General features: G+C 36.1%; 2 protein-coding genes across 5 annotated transcripts; both read right to left on the bottom strand.

Moving 5' to 3' along the window:
• Positions 1-4,414: 4,414 nt before the first annotated feature.
• On the bottom strand, positions 4,415-5,684 carry LOC129773927 (uncharacterized). The gene is made up of 3 exons (XM_055777594.1): positions 4,685-5,684; positions 4,499-4,639; positions 4,415-4,425 (listed from the first exon to the last, which is right to left on the bottom strand). Exons 1-3 carry the CDS (start codon positions 5,682-5,684, stop codon positions 4,415-4,417), a joined length of 1,152 nt encoding a protein of 383 aa, XP_055633569.1.
• Positions 5,685-7,965: 2,281 nt separating this feature from the next.
• LOC129779505 (neuropeptide-like protein 31) lies at positions 7,966-14,004 on the bottom strand. 4 transcript variants are annotated; one of them, XR_008743686.1, is made up of 6 exons: positions 13,301-13,385; positions 12,632-13,223; positions 9,146-9,311; positions 8,627-8,659; positions 8,507-8,563; positions 7,975-8,083 (listed from the first exon to the last, which is right to left on the bottom strand). XR_008743686.1 is itself a non-coding variant. In XM_055787012.1 (6 exons), exons 2-6 carry the CDS (start codon positions 12,641-12,643, stop codon positions 8,019-8,021), a joined length of 333 nt encoding a protein of 110 aa, XP_055642987.1. In that variant the 5' UTR covers positions 12,644-13,220; positions 13,301-13,406; the 3' UTR covers positions 7,982-8,018. The 4 variants fall into 4 exon arrangements, 2 of the variants coding, with proteins under 2 accessions (XP_055642986.1, XP_055642987.1); XM_055787012.1 differs by having other exon boundaries at positions 7,982-8,083; positions 12,632-13,220; positions 13,301-13,406; XM_055787011.1 differs by lacking the exons at positions 12,632-13,223; positions 13,301-13,385 and adding an exon at positions 13,637-14,004 and having other exon boundaries at positions 7,966-8,083.
• Positions 14,005-21,169: the final 7,165 nt, after the last annotated feature.

The raw sequence follows: 21,169 nt of genomic DNA, 5'->3' as shown, positions 1-21,169 counted from the left end.
CGAATCCTCCTGGCATTCGTCTATTCCTCTTATTCGTCTAATTTGTGTATTTAGATCTTTCAGTTTTATAGTAGTCTCTATTTTTGTGCGTCCAAATTTTATTTTAATTATAATAATTGTGACGATTAGACACATTATTATGGTTGTCAAACTAAATGATACGATGTGAAATTTAAAATGAAGGCTCTCTGTTTTAAGTTTAATATAATTTAGTTTCTCTCTTTCAATTTCTTTTTCATTGATTATTTTGTTATAGGTTGTGTTTTTGTTCGATTGTATTATTTTAAATTGATATTGTGCCTCGAGTACGATAAATGTCTTGTTTTCAATACACATTTCTTCTGTTATTTTCAGTATTTTAGGTGGAAAAATTGTAATTTGACCTTGAATGGTTGTAATGTTTGTAGGTTTTCTTATAATAATCAATGTGTCAGTATAAATATTTTCATTGATTTCTTCGTCCTCAGTACATTTAGGGGCTAGTAAATATTGGTTACATTCATATTTTTCCTGTGGTGTACAACTATTCCATAGTGTACCATTTTTGTCAATCAATCTGTACTCTCTTTTCATATTTTCGATAGGTAAAATTCTATAAAGTTGAATTTTATTTATTTTCCTTGGAACTTTGTATATAAAGAGCATATTTCTGTTGTTAGAAGTAATTTTGACTGTTCCAAAGTGAATTATCTCTGAGATTGATAAATTACTCTTATTTTCTATTTTCAATAATTCATTTTTTGTAAATATGTCTGGATATATTATTTCTTGTTTTGTGAATGAAATTGCTTGTGTTATATAAACTAATTCCTGTATCAAATATTCCAGATTGTGGCTCAGCTTGAGATAAAAATATATCATGTTTTTTTCTTGTATAACTTCATCTATTTGTATCTGTAAGCCATTTATTCTTATCGTCAATTGATCGTTGATTATAACTTGTTTATTTTCTTCTGTTATTATGTTGTTCATTGTATTATTGATGATTCTTAGGTCATTGGCATCAGGTGAACCTGATAGCCATTTCCAAACTTGTCCTAAAATTTCCCATCTTTTGAATCTTGGGGTGTATATTTTGAAAAATAAATCTTTTAATTTTGAAAGTTTATCCTGTAGTTCATAACTAAATGTTGAATTAATACCTCGTGTCATTGTTACGTATTCGTATTCCCCGATTACATGTTTTATTTGTGTAATGTTGATTTGATGGATTAGAATAACTTCACCATTTGAGACGATACATTCCTTTTCTTCATAAAGTAGATACGCCTTATCCTTGACGTCGATTATTTCTATTCCTAGGATGGCGGTTATTAGGAATATCCACGTGAGTTTCACTGAAAAGATTTTGAATTTATTGGTCGTTTATGGATTTTACGGTTATTCGTATCAACTATATATGAGGGGTGATTTTCCTTTACATAATTAATCCTGTATCTGGGTTTATTTTTGTCTATATCGTTTGTTTTTTCCCATATTTCTTGTCCTTGATCTAAATTTGGATATTCTTCTAATACTTTCTTGTACTGCTCTTGTAGTTTTTCTAAGTCCTCTTTTGTCATGTTATTGAACCATAACTCGATCGGTTTATGTCCGGTGACTTTATGAATCGTGTGATTGTATTTTCGATAAGCTTGTGCAATTTCCATTTTACTTGGTTTATTTTCTTTCTTTGTACAGCGTAGAATCTCCCTTACTGTAGAGTGGACTCTCTCTATTTGGACGTTGGTTTCACTTCTATGCACTGGTGTTGTTGTATGATTAATTCCAAGCTCTCTGAATAGAAGTTGAACTTTTTGTGTTAAGAAAGATGATTCGTTGTCTGTCATGATATGTTCAGCTTGAGGAAACTCATTTAACATTTCTATGAAAGCTTCTTCAACATCCTGTGTGTTACGTGTGTTTAGAAATCTGAATGTAACATATTTTGTCAATTTATCAATTACATTCATTATAATGTTGTTGTCAATGAAGACTAAATCAGCATGTAAATGTGTTCCTTTCATTGGTACTGGTGTATTTGTAAGTTTCTCCTGTATTGGATTACGATCATATTTTTGTAGTACACATATTTTACATGTTTTTACATATTTTTCAAATAGTGTCCTAATTTTGGGAAGTAATAGTGCTCGAGTGCCTGTTGAACATTTTCTCTTGCATTGCGATGAGCGTAATCGTGGATTTCTTTAATTTTTTTCAATTGGTCTTCTTCATCAAATATTTCTTTTACTTCCAATGGTGCGTAGTATATTTTTGTTTTGCTATTAGAGAGATGTTCCTTGTAAGTTTCTAGTAATAATCCAATAATTCTCGTAGGTGCTTTGATTCCAGTTTTTATTCTGTCTTGTATGATCATTAAAAATTCTTCCTGTATTTGTTTATCTGTTTTTCCTTCAAAATTCACATAGATGCGTGTTCTGCCATCTTGTGTTGTATACGTAGCTTTTTCACCCTCAATATACACGATTTGTAATTTGTAGACATTAATAGGAGCAGTAGAACTTGGAAAAAAATATTCGTCTGAGTCTTCTGCGCTATGAGCAGTCATTGTATTAACAGAAACTCTACTCAATGCATCTGCGACTTTGTTAGTATTGCCTGGTTTGTATTTTATTTCTATATTATATGTTTCAATTGTCGATTTCCATCTTCTTAACTTACTGTTATCATTATTTTGTGATATTGTATAAGTTAATGGTTGATGGTCAGTGAAAACAATAATATTTTGACCATAAATATAATTCCTTAAATTTTTCAAACTCCATTTTATTGCTAATAACTCCTTCTCTATTGTGGAATAATTTTGTTCACTAGAGCTCAATGTTCTACTGATAAATGTTATGGGCTTTTCGCCTTGCTCTGTTTTTTGTGAAAGTACAGCGCCTATAGCAATGTTGCTCGCGTCTGTCGTTAATAAGAATTCTTTCGTATAGTCTGGATATTCTAATGTAGCGTCGTTAGAGATAGCGTTTTTAATTGTTTCGATAGCTTGTCTAGCTTCATGGGTGAGATCTATTCTTGTGTTATTATCTCTTCTGTTGTCAATACCTTTCAAGTAATTGGTTAGTGGTTTGCAAATATGTGCATATCTGTGGATGAATTTTCTGTAATATCCACTAAATCCTAAAAATGTTCTGAGTTCCTTAATTGTCTTTGGTTCGGGATACTCATTTAATGCTTGTAGTTTCTTTGGGTCCGGTCTAATTCCGTCAGTAGAAATAATGTGTCCTAGGAAATTTACTTCTTTCTGTAAAAATTGAGATTTGTCAATTTGAATAGTAACTTTGTGCTCAACCAAAGTTTGGAATATTTTACGTATATTTTGTATATGTTCCTCCAATGTTTTTCCATATATGATGATATCGTCAATATATGCAAAGCATATTCTATTCAGATGTTCGCCCAATATTTGGTTTATTGCGTGTTGAAAGATCGCCGGCGCATTCTTCAAGCCGAACGGCAATCTTAAAAATTCGTATTTCTCAGTTCCTGTGCTAAATGCTGTTTTTTCAATATCTCTTATATCTAGTTTAATTTGATGAAACCCATTTTTTAGATCAATAACTGTAAAATATTTTTGTCCTTTCAACTGAGACAATATACTATTTATATCTGGCATTGGAAATTTATATTCGATTGTATTATCGTTTAACTTTCGATAGTCGATGACCATTCTATATTTTTGAATCTGACTGGTATCGATCTTCTTAGGAACGATCCATAACGGGGAATTATATGGTGATTGAGATTTTCTAATGATTCCTTTGTCTAATAGTTCTTGAATTTGTTCTTTAGCTTCGTTTCTCATATTGTGTGGTGGATTATAAGGTCTCGTATAGATAGGAAAATCGTCCTTAGTTCGAATTTTTGCTGGAATGGTTTTCATAGGTTCATTATTATCTTGAAATAATTTGAAATTTTCGCTAATTACTTCTTGCAGTTTATACTTCTCTTCCTCATTTAAATGGGAAGTTTGGATCATATGTATTGCATCAGAGTCATTTTCGTCGTATTTGAGGAATAATTTTGTTTTGGGGAGTATAATAGTGTTATTAACGGTGTTAATAATTGCACCAGGTTTGAATTCCTATAATCCCGTCATATTTAGTTAAAAGCGGAAGTATATAATATTTTTGATTCTCGTTAACAGAAGGTATAATATTTAAATTTGCAAATTCATTTATAACATTTACATCATTTATGGATTCAACATGAAATCTATATCGTAGTAGAAATGTTTTATCAACAATTCCTGGTTTGATAAAATTATATTTTGATCCTGTATCAATTAGAAATTTTCTTGTTTTTATTTTTCCTTGAATTTCCAAATATGGAAGGCCTTTTTTATTTAGGGTAAATAGTTGACATGAACTTGCCTCATTTCCGTGTTCCTCGCATTCTTCTATATTATTTATTAGCTGGTTTCTGTTTTCATAATTCACATGTCGTGATCGTGTTGAACGATCGATTTCCATCGGCTCCCCTCTCGGATTATTACTTAGCTCTCGATCACGCTGAAGTTGTTGCTGGAACTGTTGGTTCTCATGTTGCTGTTGTTGGAATGGTTGGACTTCTCGTTGTTGTTGTAATTGTTGTAAATCTCGCAGTTGATGTGGTTGAAATTCTCGTTGTTCAAAACCTCGTTGTTGTCTTTGAAATGGTTGAAATTCTCGTTGTTCAAAACCTCGTTGTCTTTGAAATGGTTGAAATTCTCGTTGCTCAAAACTTCGTTGTTGTCTTTGAAATGGTTGAAATTCTCGTAGCTCAAAACTGTGTTGTTGTCTTTGAAACGGTTGGAAATCTCGTTGGTGTTGTCGTTGTTGGTATAAAGTACCTTGTTGTTGATACTGAAATCTTTGATCTTGTCTTTGTTGTTGAAAATTGTTATTCGGTTGGTTGGATGATCTTCTTTGATAATTTCTTGCTGGTACTTGTGGAACGTTCGTAATTTCGTTCTTCAATCTTGTGTTAGCTTCCATTGTAATTACATGATGATATGCTTCTTCAAGTGTCTTTGGGTCATACCCAGTAATAATTAATCCATTTATGCCATTTAATCCACGAAGATATGCCGATACAGCTTGCATTTTGTATTGTTCAATTAATGGCTTTGCATTTTGATTGCCGTATTTCAGAATTGTAGAAGATATAAGTTGGTTTAGTCGAGTCGTAATGTATTCATAAAATTCGTGATTACTTTTTCCATGTTGCTCCGCTGTAATAATCTCATATAATAAATGCTCAATTTTCTTTTTTTCACCGAACGCCTCAATAAGTAACTTCTCCATTAGTGAGAAATTTGCTTCGTAATTATTTTTTGCAAGCACTTCCTGTGCAGGTCCAATAATTTTGGATTCTAGTCTAAGCAGAAATGTGTAATAATGACCCTGTTTTTGTTGAGTATCCGAATCCGTTGCAAAAAAAATTTGGTTGATCCTCCTCGCTTTATTCAGCCAATGGTTAAGGAGATTCGGGTTTCCATCGTAGTCGTTTATAGTTTTTAGAAGAGCCAACGGATCCTCGTGCGACACCTGAGCAATGTGCCCCGTCGTGAGGTTTCTAATTTCGAATGGCGCGAAATTAGCTTCCGGCGTTGGGTTAACTTGGTTATTTAGTTGTGTCACTTGTTGTGCTAGGACACTGATTGCTGCGTTCAAACTTTCAAGTGATGGTGGTGTCGACATTTTTTTTCTTTTTGAACTTACTTGTTCCTCTCAGAGTGATGTCGTTGTCGCTTTCGCTGGCTTGCTACTAACGAGACCTTCACCCGGCTTCCGATTGGGATTAGAACAATGCAGTATTTTTTTAATTGCACTGTATCTGGATTGCAGTACCTCCAGATTGCACTTAAATTTTCACACTTTCACTTTCGGGCGCCAATTATCTAGTATTCAAACCAGACTTCATGAGTGACCGTTTTTCAACTGATTTTATTGTTCAATTTATTTCTTCGCGCACCCATGGTTAGCGATCGTTGCTTATCTTAGTCAGCCGGGTGCTATGATTGATGCTAGGATCGTTAGCAAAATCTCAAGCAGAACTGTCAGTGGGATACCCAATTCATATGAAAACAAAGGGAAAATGTCAGTGGGATACCCAATATGTTGGCTCCTGTCAGTTCAATGAGGGTTCTCTAAAGACGTCACCCAGCTGATCTTAGTAAGCTAAACAAAAGATAGCATGCTAACGCGGATTCCGCATTTGTTATTGTTACAGATCGTATTTCGATCTCGGTCTGACCGTTCTATTGCGGATGTTTGTAATGTTTTTATGTTAGCTACCGTAGGGTGGCGTTATATTGATATTCGGTACATTATAATTTGTAAATACAAATCTAAAGATGTATGTGTGTGATATACAGTGTAGGGATTCATATGTATGTGTAATCTATAGGTGTGTGTGTGTGTTCTAACTGGGTCGAGGTTGCGCTATTTACAGTGTATCAGAGATCGGAAATTGCATTACGTTGGGGGGTGCTTTTGTGGGTACTAGGATTGCAAGGAGTGATGATACTCACACATATCCATACGCATTTTTACATATACAGTGACTCAAACCCGTAATCGTACTTCACCATGCAGATCTCTATTTCCTTCTTTTGAAAATCGAAAACAAGCTTTCGGAACATTCTATTTACATAAAATCATAGTGTCATACGAGAGTTAAAAGGTTTGCTATCTGTTTTCAGAGTAATGGTTTCTATTTCTCTACAAATAGCGAATGTATGTGCTAATGTATGAAAATTGACTCAAACCCATAATCGTACGCTGGTTGAAATCTCAACTCGATTTCGAAGGCGTTTGGCCAATTTGCTAATTCCATCATTAGTGTGGTATCCCTTGTTCATTGCAACTATCTTTAGCTGTCTCTAGCCTTATCTACGAGTTTTTGGGTGTATTCGGAAGAAATATTTATCAATGATTTCATGAAGTGGTTTTTACATTCGTTATTTTTCGAAATTTAATTGTTTCTAAATTTCCTACAAAGATAACTTCCTCAGTTTTTACTGGGATTGATGTCGGAAGATTGTGGAGGAATATCAATAACTTTTGAGCAATTGTAATGTAAGCTTTGGGTCATTGTCTGGGCAAAACTTGAATTCTCGATTCCATCTCATTGTGTTGACACTTTGCTTCATATTTTCCTTCAGGATGTTCAAGTAAACATTCGGATCCATTACACCATCGATAAAAATCTAATTTAGCAAACAAAAAGTTTGTAATATGCTTAGGAAGGGCAACTTGAATGCCCAAGCACAGAGGGACAAACCGTTTCTCAGCAAAAAAAAAACCAGTAACTCCAATTTGATTATTCCAAACAACATGAAACACATCAATATCCTACTGGTAAGATGTTGTTTCCGTAGATGGGTCATAATTTGATATTTTTGGCTCCGATTGTTATCGTTTCGTATGGAGAAAGCCTACGATGAACTATGAGCAATTTGGCTTTCATCGATGGTGTATTGGATCAGAATGTTTACTTGAACATCCAGAAGGAAAATATGAAGCAAAGTGTCAATAAAATGGGATGGAATCGAGAATTCAAGTTTTGCCAAGATAAAGACCCAGAGCTCAAGACTTATAGAGTTCGCACATGGTTACATTACAATTACTCAAAAGTTATTTATATTCCTCCACAATCTTCTGACATCAATCCCAGTAAAAAACTGAGAAAGTTATCTGTGTAGGAAATTTAGAAACCATTATATTTCTAAAAATAACGATTTTAAAAACTACTTGAAGAAAAAATTGATAAATATTTCTTCCGAATATACCAAAAAAGTCATAACCCCAAAGACAGCTAAACATAGTTGCAATGAACAAGGGATACCATATTTATGATGGAATTCAAAAATTGATCAACACCTTCGAAATGATGAGTTTCATCTGAAGCATACTATTAGTATAGTTCGGATTGGTTTACGCAAAACAAACGACTGTTAAACGACAAAAGTATTTTTTTCAACAACAAAGTATCACAATTTGTAAAAGATTGATTAAATCTAATCGTTCCTACTAATACGGTTTGTAGGGGTAAGGGCTATATCCGTTATAGTATCCTCCGTATTTTCCTGGATAACCTGAAATGAGATTTTTTTAGACTAAGAATTGTTTTGATGCCGTAATTGTCATTCGTGTACAACACTTATCATGATCGCAAGACTGGCGAAACTGAATATCATGTAGTTTATTCGACAAACATGCTGAATGTTGGAAATGAATGACTTCTAGAACACACAGTTTTGATATATATTTGCAGAAGATTTGAAGCAAGATGAATGGGAAGTAGTGCACGTTGGTGAGCAATGAATGATAGAATGGAATTTGCATAAAAAATTCTGTACGATTCTGTATGTATTTATATAATTCTCCAATTGTCACAAACCCAGCTGATATGTAAATATACCGCAATCCCAGCTTTATTTCAGATTGAACCTTCTGATATTGAGCTCACGGTCATTCGATCAGTAAGAGAACTGATACGAATTTGGCTGCTCACTTACCGCCATAGCCACCATATCCGTAGCCTCCATAACCACCATATCCGGGATATGCATTCCCTGAACAAATAGTTTCATTTAATTTTAGAAAACATTTTCACAGATATTATCGAATCTACTCACATGGACTATAACCTCCATGACCGATGCCATAACCTTCAAAATTGAGAGAAAAAAATTGAAAAAATAGATGAACCAGATGACAAACGAGGGATAGATTCAAATTTTTGGATGATATATTTTTATAGAAGTTAAATGACAGGGATGGAGCAAAAAGTTATAAATTGCTAAATAGCTTCGCTGCGGCGAATGACGAGTTCAGTTGATGCTCTGCTCCCGTGTAAATTGGTCGCATTTTAGGAGAACTCCGGATTTCTGTGAAGTTGGCTTCTGATCTACATTGTGGTATGTAAGATATATTGGAATCTTACGAATACATTGCACATTGCAACTGAACACGAGGACACAGCGCGCATTTATTTGATTGTATAATTTTGGCAATGAGACGAGCGAAAGAAATTGATGTTTGTTTTTATCAACGACACTCGTAATAACACAAGCTTGCTGAACGTAGTTTATCGTTTGAATTTTTTATAAGAGAAGGAACGTAAATTTAAAATGAGATTTTCTTTTCATAATTACCACCATATCCACCATATCCATCGTATCGTCCATATCCTCCGTATCCACCATATCCACCATACCCTCCATATCCACCATAGCCGCCACTGTTTCCATATCCTCCTAGCAATCCGTAGCCCAGTCCGGAACTAACAGCAACTATAGATGCTAATACCGTGAGAAGAAACTGGAAGTTGGAAACAAATGTTCTTTTTGAATCTTTACTATTTTATTTTTCAAAATATCGGGAGAAAAAAAATTGAAACTATTCATTATATTCCTATTTTTTCAATCTTCAAATCAGATAACATCAAAAAGTGTACACTTAATGATGAGGTTCAAACAATCCCATCGTACAGGGTGGGCCATTTAAAGTGGAAGGATTTGTTTTTGCAATAGTAAAGTAAAGAAGTGGAATTTAAAAAAAATTTTTTTGAAATTCATTTATTTTGGTCCAAGGAGATTTGTTCTAACTACTTTTTGATTATGATATCTCGTAAATGACCGCCTCTGGCCTTGACCGCAAAATGTGCCTTTTTTTCGGCATTTTCCATCACTTTGCCCAATGTTTCGGCCGATATGGCAGCAATTTCTTGTCGGATATTGTCTTTCAGCGCAGCCAGGGTCCTTGGTTTACCAGTGTATACCTTGGATTTTAAATATCCCCATAAAAAAAGTCAGGAGGCGTCAAATCAGGTGATCTCGGTGGCCAGTCATAATCGCCGTTTTTCGATATTAATCTTCCGGGGAACATTTCGCGTAATAATTTGGTCGTGGCAGCCGCTGTATGGCATGTAGCGCCGTCCTGTTGGAACCAGTAATTGTCCAATTCATTTTCGTTTTCAAAGAAGTACGGGCCGATGACTTTATCGGCATAAATGCCACACCACACAGTAACTTTTTGGTCGTAAAGAGGTTGCGTTTCGATGAATTGAGGGTTTTCAGTAGCATAAAACCGACAATTTTGTTTATTCACTCCTCCATTCAAGTTGAAATGCGCCTCATCAGACATTATGATTTTTTGCCAAAAGCCACAATTGAGAAGTTATTTTGAATGTACAGCTGAACAATTTCAGCGCTTTGTTTAGGTGTGTATTGTTCCATGGTTAAAATTGTACTGACGCTTCCAACGCGGTATGACATTTGTTAATCTGACATCTCTGTCAAAAGTTATGGGGTTGCCAGATGCTTCCACTTTAAATGGCCCACCCTGTAGATAGCGCCGACAGGAGGTGTATGAGAGGTACAGGACAACTTTTAGTCAATCAAATTTTACAAATATAAAGTTCAGAGTATTTAGAAATGGGTCACTTAGTTTTGCCAATAGGAATACTCCCAGTGGTCGGATATGCGTTTTGTTGATGGTAAGCAGTTTAGATCGGTTTAATTGCTCCACAGATCTTCATAATGGGAAAACTGCTTGATTATCCTTAACCCTTTCATTACGGCAGTGTGCTCCGCCGAAGTGCTACCCCTGTACGGAGCACTGCGCCGAAAAGTATGCACATAGCGCTGATGTGATCGAAGAGCGGTATGAATTTCATGTCGTCTAAAGACGACGCTCGTACACACAGCTCGTCGCGCGGATGTCGTCTAATAAATAAGTGACTTCCTCCCACATCAGGTGTTCCATAAAGAAGTCTTCTTGGACTTTTGATTTTTGTACTGAGCTTTTCGGAACAGTACTCAATAGAGTCACATGCATAAAAGACTTAGACATCTGTCTTTTATGCATGTGACTCTATTGAGTACCGTTCCGAAAAGCTCAGTACAAAAATCAAAAGTCCAAGAAGACTTCTTTATGGAACACCTGATGTGGGAGGAAGTCACTTATTTTGACGCTTATTGTTCGACCAGTCGTGTTTGATTTAAGCCAATGCAGTATTGGTCCATTGAAGCCGATGCGATGCAGTTTAGCAATTGAGATTTGATTATTGGTCCTGTCGGAAGCAGCCGAGAAATCTGTGTAGGTAACATCTACTTGGGATGTGGATTGCAGTGCTTTTGAAATAAATGATCTATAGCAACAAATTCGTAGACGTGGAACGTTTTGGAACGAATCCATGTTGCTCTACAACTTTGTTGTTAATATTGTTAATATGCGTAGTGCATGAAATCGAGCAAAATTACCTCAAATAGCTTGGACATAGCACATAAGCATGCAAGTCTTCGATAATTTTTCACATTTCTCTTGTAGCCTTTTTATACACAGGAAAAAAATTATTGTTTCCATGCTTTGGGGAGAATTTCGGATTAAATAGAGCTGTTGAATATCGTTGTTAATGGCAGAGAAAGATGATCAGACAGTGTTTCAAGATTATGGATGGAATTCCGTCAGGTCCATTGTTTGATGACACTTTTAATTTTGAACAAGCGCAGTGAACAGTCACTGCATCGATAGTTGGATGAGGATCAATATTCCAGATAGAACTGGCGTGTTTCCAACTGTCTTTTGGATGAGAATGTTGCTGATTCAATTATCAACTAAAACACGGCTTAATTGCCGATGGAATAAATCACTTAAGCTGGTGATCGTAGAGGTTTTCTTCTCGTTCTTAAGTTATAACGGATGGAAACCCTGCCTCGTTTCTCTGCAAATTAATGTGTTTCCAGATGCATTTTGGATTAAGTTTCAGCTAACTTTGAACTATAGTGAAAACACATTGAATTATGATCGAATAGGACATATCTAACATTCGCATCTAGGGTGCATGAATATTGTACATTTGCTACATGAATATTGTAGAATTTGCAGATCAGAATTAGAACATGCGCGTTGGTACTGCGGGTAATGCACATATGCTTGCAGAGCGCGAACTTGGTGTCTACTGTCATTTGGAAAAAGAACATTATTCATGACTACGCACGTGGTTTTCGAACTCGCTGCGTTCCTCCAGTGTACCTTTGAACGCCGAGGCATAGACACGTGCACTGGTGTTATGTCACTGCGATTAAAATAGCAAAAATGTAGGAGCTCTGGGAAAAGTATCGTTTGAGCCAATTCAACACAACTTTACTCCCCGGATATTGCTCCCTGCGGTTATATTTTTCGTCTTTGCTCAAGATCTAAAGGGTAATTGATGAACCTCAGACGGTGAGGTGAAGGCAGCTACCATGTCCTGAATTCAAGAAAAATCAAGCAATTCATCTCTTCAACAGTTAAGAATTGTCCTGAACGCTTGTAATGGTACAGTTAACAACATCGACGACAAATCAACTTATTTTACTTCACTTTATTTCAATCCACGACAGGTCCTTTTCATTACAAAGAAATATGTAAATAAAAAAAACTATACACAATCATTCCATAATTCGTTTGTTTAGAATTCACTTGCACTTCTTAGTTTTATACTCGAATAAACTTCTCTCAGCTATTTTTCCTATCTTAATTATTTAAACTATTCACTTCCATGGTTGTAAATATTATTTCACTTCCAATTCACAGAATGATCTGAACACTTCATAATATTCACAAATCCATATTGACTCTTTCAAAACGACACTTACATACGTCCGCATGACTGCTCTTTCTCTCCTACACTCTTGCTGTAGAAAACAAACAATTATGGGAACTTTTTTCGCGCCAACTGTTTTTCAGACAACGATCAATTTCTTACTGTAACAGGTACTATCAAGAAACATCTCTCTTATATATAACTGTTGGCCACAATGCATGTTGTAATGCGCTTCTGCGTTCCACGGTTGTATCTCGCGAATCGAGAAGAAACTCTCCAAGCCCTGTGGTTGTGGCTGACCGGATCGCGGCTGATTCTTCAGACCGACCGGAGATACAGTGAATGGGTAGCAGCCGGCACTAATATCCGAAAGTCTTTCAGACAGTTCCCTCCTGCCTGCGTTCGCACCGATTCGCAAACACGTGGGTGGAAACAAAAAGGCGATAGTTTGCGTTCTGGTTTTTGTGTTGTCCATGGGTTTGACGGTTCGGTCTCGCAATTCACTCGGAATGGAATCTGCATTATGATGAAACAGTTACACCCGAGGGCCATCGCATGATCTTGAAATTTGTTCCCACCGAATATAAAACAACAATGTTTGGAACAAATTTTGCATTTTTTCTTGATGCGTAATAAGGTGTCTGCTAAGTGAATAAGTGTGAATTGAGGAAAAAAACATAATGTCAACCTTGTAACCAATTCTAAGTAAACGACAACTCACAGTCATATTTTTGTCTGCATAGGTAGATTAGTTCTTTTTCAATATTATAGTTTGAGTACACATATTTGGAAATTTCGAATTGAAGCTGGTCCTACGAGAAAAACGACTCTGAATTGATAGGGGACCTTGAACGAATGAATTAAATTTATTATCTACCTCAATTTGAAAGAGGGAGAACATACATTGAGCATGTAAAAGTGCGTAACGATGACATACATTGGGATCGTGATATAGGGAAATTGTAAGGGATTGTGGTTTGTGATATAGAAGTATTGTTCTGCGAACAATGAGTAAAAGAGTATTTTGGTTTCTATTTACATTTCTTTTAATGCTTACCTCCAATCTTCGCACAGTAGATTTTTTTTTGCTCAGCTGTTGCCCCATAATTTTTCGATATCGTTGATTTGCGTGGTTCTTGGCAGTTTAGCGTATTACAATTCTGTCGATTTTTTTTTAGTTTGTTCTCTAATATCTAAGATCGTTTTTGTAACGAACGAAGGAACAAAGCCAAATTAGTATAAGAACTGTAGTAACAATCTAGTCTTGGGCAGTGAAACACTCCAAGTCTGACAATTGCCTGATATCTCCACCCGGCTCTTGCGAGGATCACTGGGACTGACAGTCACAGAGGAAGAAATACTGACTACACCTTATCGCTCTTCGCACGCTCAGTGTAAACGTTGAGTCTAGCCACAATCAGGTTCAGGTGTCTTAGGGGAAGCTGCCTCGTATTGTGGATACCGGATGGCTCCTCAGCAGTTATCATCGTTATCCACCCACGACCTCTTCTGGTTGGCACGTTGATGCCCCTCCTTTGTTTCACAGATGCACTCGTGAAACAACAATTTTTTTACTACAATAGAGGAAAGCAAACTCCGACAATCTTAAAATTGAAGGCTGTCGATTACGGTGTTGACTTGCCCACGGTTCCATCCAGAAGAACTAGTCACTCGTGGCGTATCCAACAGGACTTTTCACCCCACCATGCCGTTTAAGGTCATTCGCCGAGGAGAGCCATTTCACCAACGAAAGCTGTTGTAGGGACAGGACTGTGAAGTTTGGTTTATGGAATATAAGGTTATGAAAGGGGGTCGAGAACAAAGGGGCAGTGGATACCATTACCATCATGATCACTCCCTCGTTATTGTGTTCCTAACGACAAGATAAAACAGGATCCTTTCCACTCTAAATGTGACAGATTTATTTATTAACGTAGCCATTCAACTAAAAATAAGCTTCATCGCTGAACTAAATATCCTGCGAAAATCACGACTAGTTTCTCGAATTGAACTATGGTTTTCGTATAAAATATGCACAATTTGCAGGATCAGGCAAATTAAATTAAACACATCCGCGACGACAGATGTGTGAGATGTGGGGGTAAAACGGGCATGTTAAGGAGAACTTCAATTATATCTTTGGAAACTCATGTTTCCCAAAACTTTGATGCAGTTTCTTGCAATTCCATACACTGTTTTTTTTATCTAATTTTCCAAATATTTTACAAAAAAGTCTTTTTCAATGTTTTTTACTGAAATTAAAACAGACTGTAAAGTACAAAATAATTTCGATGCGGGTAATATGGACATATAGTGGGGGTAATATGGACATTTTTGTAATATATGAAGCGTAGAGGTTTATCGATCGCTAGAGGAATAATAAAGCTATAGTATGACTCGATACAATGAATACAACTAGAACTACGCGCTTATAACGACACCTCGCGGAAATACCGCAGGACTTTTTTGACAGCCTAATATTATCAGACATAATCTCTGTTCAGGATTGACGCATGACGTTGGCTAAAATATTTTAATAATCACCATTAAACCAAAAGTTTGGTAATCTGGTCTGTGCTCTTCCAAACACGCTGCAGCTCACAGATTTTACCGGTAATAGTGAGCGTTATCGTTAAATGTCGACTGACTTTTTCTTCGAAAGAAGCAAAATTTGATGGTGATGACATTCTCTGTCAATAATATAGTGCATTTTGCCACACAGTCACGTTAGAGAAACTGAATCGTCATTCAGAGAAATGAAAGGTCACATTTCTACAAACCAGCATGGTTTATATCCCGGCAGAAGTGTAACCTCAAATCTCAATGAGTTCACTTCGATCTATCTTTGTAATATCGGTCAGCGTAAACAAGTGGATACATCCATTTTTACCGACAATGCATTGTATTTATCTCATTCTTCTCGCAAAAAGAGTGCATCGAAAAATTTATTCAATGGCTTGAGTCGTATCTTGGCAATATAGAGCTCTTGTGGCCAAATTGGATAATCCGCTTCAGGATAGTTCTGTAACCCTTCAAGGCACGGAAGCAATCTATTTAGGTTAACGAAGACGATTGTCGCCGGAGTTACTGGATAACTTTGTATCGTTGTGCCGTGTAAACGATATAACCATCAGCGTTTCAAAGTTTCACGTCATCAGGTTACACCGCAAGAAAACCACACCCACTTGCAATAAGCCATCAACGGAGTCACCTTAAGGGAATACCACACTCTGGATGGTCGAAAAATAACGGATTTTCATGTTTTTTTCGAATGTTGGACAAATTTTACCAATTTTTCATGCGTTCCCCTTAACAACTGGTGATGGGACCACTTGTGCATCGTCAATCACAGCCATCTATGAGTTTTCAAACGAAGTTTGACAGCGCTATCAGTTGAAGGTATTGGGGAAATCGTAAAGCAACTGCGCTCCATGCTTTGTGCGTACTGGGAGCTCCATCCCATTGCGAAGAAAGGGGATATCGCAAGTACTGTGAGTACGTCGGATAAACCCGGTCCGGTTTAATATCCTTACACTTCAGCACCTCTCAACCTATTATTAGTGCCGTATTTTGAGTCCAATTTGGAACTTTCAGCTTTATCGACACTTTAATTTCATCGAGTCTCACCACCGTTTTTACAGTTCTATCAACTTTTACTTCTGATGTAGAATTATATTTTTTTAAACAAACTCGCTAAATTCCACGTTTTGATTGTTTCAATTCAAATTCCCCAAGTTTTGTCGTCTAAAAAGAGCAATTAAAGTACTACATGGGCTGAAAAGTCCCGGAATTTTTAATGAAAACAAACGTTTTTTGGGCAAAGGTGTATTTATTCCTCGACATAGTTTCCTTCGAGGTCAATACTTTTGGTATAGGGAGTTTCCAACATTTCGATTTCCTCTCTGTAGTACGAAACGTCTAAGTCTTCGAAATATGCATCAGTACTACTGGAGTGTGGTAATGGATTCACGTTTCATCTATTGTCACAAAACATCGAAAGAAGTCTACTCGATTACGCTTTAACAACGCCAAACCGGCTGTTGAATCATAAACACGCCGCTGTTTTTGGTCGACGGTCAGCAAACGCGGCATCCATTGCGCAGATAGCTCTTTCATATCCAAAATGTCGTGCAAAATGTATCCCAATCGTTCTTTTGAAATGCCTGTGGCCTCAGCTAACTCGCGTAACTTCACGAGTCGATGCACTTGTTTCACGATTTCTAGCGATTCGTAACCTCTTTTGGCCTTCCTGAGCGAGGTGCATCTGCGGTGCGTGAACGGCTCATTTTGAATTCACTAAACCAACGATAAACTGTTGTTCTTGAAGTGTTCCCGAAACTTTTGAGGGTTGATGTGAATCCCGATTTTCTTTCAGCGAGTTACGACGTTTTTGCTTTTCCGTGTAACCTAGCTTTTGCTGTAATTTTCATTTCATTTTTGTTTCAATTTTAATTCATTTTTATAATTTATTTAATACCTACATAAATCGGTTTGCAGGTAATTTTAGGACAGTTTTTCTGCTTTGTGTAGTGTTAACAGGAACAATAATTTTAATTTTCAATTTCAATGGTACTTCAAATTGTATAGCCTTTTATAATTTTTCGGACAATAAATTGCATTTAATGACAGATATTTGTTTGTTTTAGCTAATGTTGGCTGCCATCGATGACCGTACGTTTCATGCCGTTACCCGAAGTGCTACCAGTATCAACACGAAGGAATAGAAGTGGAATAACAGTTCGTCAACCACTGCATTGATTGTTCATGAGTTTTCCTATCGAAAAACAATGTTTGATCAAAATATGATATTCCTCTTCTTCCATTTTTGTACGAATGCTCAGGTAGAAACAACTGTAGTATGTGAAGAAATAAACGGAAAGTCATGAAATTTCACACATAAGCTGTATTCAAATTGTGCTTTGGTGCTACTACATGGGCTGAATAGTCCCGGGATTTTTCAACAGCTGGCGTCACTAAAAATGAACAAGATTCATTTCGACTTCATCTAGTGACAGATGAAATCGAAATGAATTTTGTTCATTTTTAGTGGCGCCAGCTGTTGAATAATCCCGGGACTATTCAGCCCATGTAGTAGCACCAAAGCACAATTTGAATATATTCATACCTAGGTAGTGCGGACTGAATCAAAACGGCTGTCAAAAAAGATCCAATTGAAATGTCAAAAAAGATCCAACGATCAGGAGTGTTATTTTTCTTATGATAATCAACACTATAAAAAAGGTATTGTTATCAAAGGCAAAAATAATTAAACTTTTAAGATGAACGAATTACATTTTTCCGTCAATTGTTTAATCGACCATTGCATTTCTGAAAGAGCATCTCATATTGCAAGGCATCAGAACTTGACATAATATCATAACCTACGAATAACGCTTAGTTCACTCCAAGATTTTAATGTGGGAGCCAAATTCGACATTGGCGAGTTTTGATACATACATACATATCAATAGTGAAATGTTTTGGGGACGTTTTTTTTCTAACGTCGGTGAAAACAGCTTTGCTAATGAAGCTGGCCAAATGAAATCCACGTAATTATGATCCGCTAGTGCTGGTGATTAATGTAACGGTGAAGCAATCTGCGCTTCGTGTTGATGATGGACTTAATCTTCTGAGTCAACTACCGGCTTAATAGTGGAGAAGGCATTACGGTTTCTCACGAGGTTTCCTTTCCGGTTGAAATGTAACGATGTATTTGTATCAAAATAATCCTGAAAATATGTACGAAAGGTTTGCTACACTTTTGGTTTTCAATAATTCAAATATCGTACTTACTCCACAGATACGGGAACCATTATTCGGAACTAGTTTGTCATCTCCGCAAAAATCGACCCAGCGCGTCTGTAAAAACGTTTCTGAACGCGTTTGTAAAAACGTTTCACTCGTTTTCAGGCAGCCTTCACTGAGTAACGCATTTTTAATGTCCACTTTCCCAGGTATAATATTTTTCCGAACGAAATAAAAACAAACGAAGTCAAAGTCACGTAAATGTTTACTCCTGCGTTTTGAAAACATTCGATGAAAAGTGGAACGAAGAGTTGCCAGATGATTTTTAAAAAAATATCTGTAAACATATGTGAAAGTCTGTTAAAAATGTGGAAATGTCTGTTAAAGTTACGGATCTGTAGAAATGTCTCTTAACGTTGATTCTCACAGATTCATTAATACTTTGTACATCGCAATGCACGTAAGATTGTTTTTTGTATATTCTTGTATACTTTGTATATGTGTATTTTGCATATATACAGCCATTCCATGTCAAATCGATATAGTGGTTCTCAGATTATGATGAAAAGTGGTAGTTTTGTTCTTTATCGCAAAATATTAGACCCGTATTTTTTAATTTTTTCGTTAGGATGACCATTTCCATTTTAGGGTGGTCCGAAAAATCTTTTGTTTTTCCCCACTGAACCGATTATCGACACATCTAATTGAAGCCAATTAGCTAGCTCTTTATTAAAAAAATATTGAACTCGCAAAAAAATGGATTTTATTTTCGTAATGATCGATTGTAGTTGTTTTTTACTGTTTTCGTGGCTTTGGACTAGAGGGTTCTATATTTTTTCATATTTTTCTAGAAAGCTGAGGATGTTTTACATGACATATTTCGGTTTCAGAGACAATATTTTTTCATTTTTGAGATATAGTTTTTCAAAGTTAACCGGTGGTCCGAAAAATCATGTTTCCCATTGAGAACCACTTTATCGATTTGACATGGAATGGCTGTATATATACTAGCTGACCCGGCTAACTTCGTCCCACACAACATTATTGTTTTGATATGAATTCGTTAAAACGAATTCCTAAACTTTTTCTTATCATAGCATTGTTCTATGGGCAGAATACAACAAATACAACAAAATGTCGGGACGACTCAAAAGGGACCTTTCCTTAATCGGAATTGGCGATTAACAACACACTTGGCCTTCCATTTTTATTTATATAGATATATGGATAGATAGAAGATATGGGAATTCGTTGTTTTGCCTGAAAAACCATTTCCACTTTTGAACAAAGATCAACTTCGCTAGCGCAAATATCGAATGGACTAACAACGCTTATCACGCTGTAATTTTCGGTCATATGGGAATTCAATTTTCCGACATTCCTTCAGATTTTTCCGAAAATTTTCCGATTTTGCTCTCCACTATATTGATCTACGGGAAGAGATGAATACAAAAAAATAAAGGCTAAAATCGGACCATCCCTTTTTCGGGTTTTCCGCTTACGAATAGATTTGGCCTCCATTTTTATTTATATAGATAGATATAGGCTAACAGTGCGAGGTTGAAGGGATGCTTAAGGACTGGAAAGAAACGGTCTCCGTTATCGCTTGGATGTAGTCAATCTTAATATTTCTCAAAGATGTTCAGTTAGGGCTTTGAGAATCAACTCATTGTCGTTTGCTCAAAAGATACCCCTCTAGGAGAGTCATTTTTAAGGAAATTAGCAACATGTGCCATCCGCATATTTGCTAGAAAATGATTTGCTGGGCGCCGGCAGCGCTAATTCGGTTTACTTGGTTTGTGTACAAGGACGTGTACAGGCTATTGTTACCGAACAAAACACCAACAGAATGCAAAAGATACGAAGTACTGTCATCGGCCACTGAGCGATGCTATGCTCACGACATCACTGCGGTGCGACCTATTTTGAGCACATAACCACTGTCGTTACGCCGGGCGGCAAAATGATAATGAATGACTCAAAAAATAGGACTAACGTCATGTGTATTGATATAAACTGAATATAAAAACTTTTTATGTATTAAAACTATGAAAAATGTCATACAGTGAGTAAAATATTGTGATTTGATGAATACCTAGCAAACATTAAATCGCATAACAAGCGTATATATAACATCATATGCCCTAAAATTTGGTTGGCATATGCATGCAAAAGTGAAGGCCATATACATACATGACAAATGCTCACCGAATTTGTTTGGATGAATATGCAACTTTGACCGGCTATAATAGCGATTATGTTGAAATTGAATTGCGATCTAGTATGAATATATTCATGAATTGTCAAAGCACCAAATACGACTTTTGCCATACTCATATACGATTTATTAAAGACATAGAAACAAAAACAAATGGCCCAAAATATTTTCGTGAAATGTTTATTATAGCCTCACAAATCGCCATTTTTATATATGAGTATTTATGTTTGTAGAAATAATAATTATTTGATTGACTTGTGTTGGGAGTAGAATATGAATGTTTAAAATGGCACAGATTGATGTTTGGTGAAAACTGCTCCGATGTGGGTTCGAACTCCGGTCGTCTGAATTATCATCCACCAGCTGTATCGCGCGGCTATCTGAAATTTAATTCAACAGCGGTTAAAACTTTCGAGTGCATCAGCATTTCATTGACATTTCAATATGATGTAAACTGTTCTTTCTTAGGATCTAATATGATTTACTGTTTCATGATTTTCTTCAGCATGCAACACGATTTACTACAGTACTGAATCGATTTAAATTATACGCTTATACGACACACAAACTGCATCAGCGTAATATACGCATATGATGCGGATTAAATATATTTTACGACAATGTACA

Source organism: Toxorhynchites rutilus, chromosome 3 (genome assembly GCF_029784135.1).
Source record: "Toxorhynchites rutilus septentrionalis strain SRP chromosome 3, ASM2978413v1, whole genome shotgun sequence".
Classification (NCBI taxonomy): Eukaryota; Metazoa; Arthropoda; class Insecta; order Diptera; family Culicidae; genus Toxorhynchites; species Toxorhynchites rutilus.
Note: the sequence above shows the minus strand (reverse complement) of the source record. Positions and strands in the feature narration are given on the sequence as shown.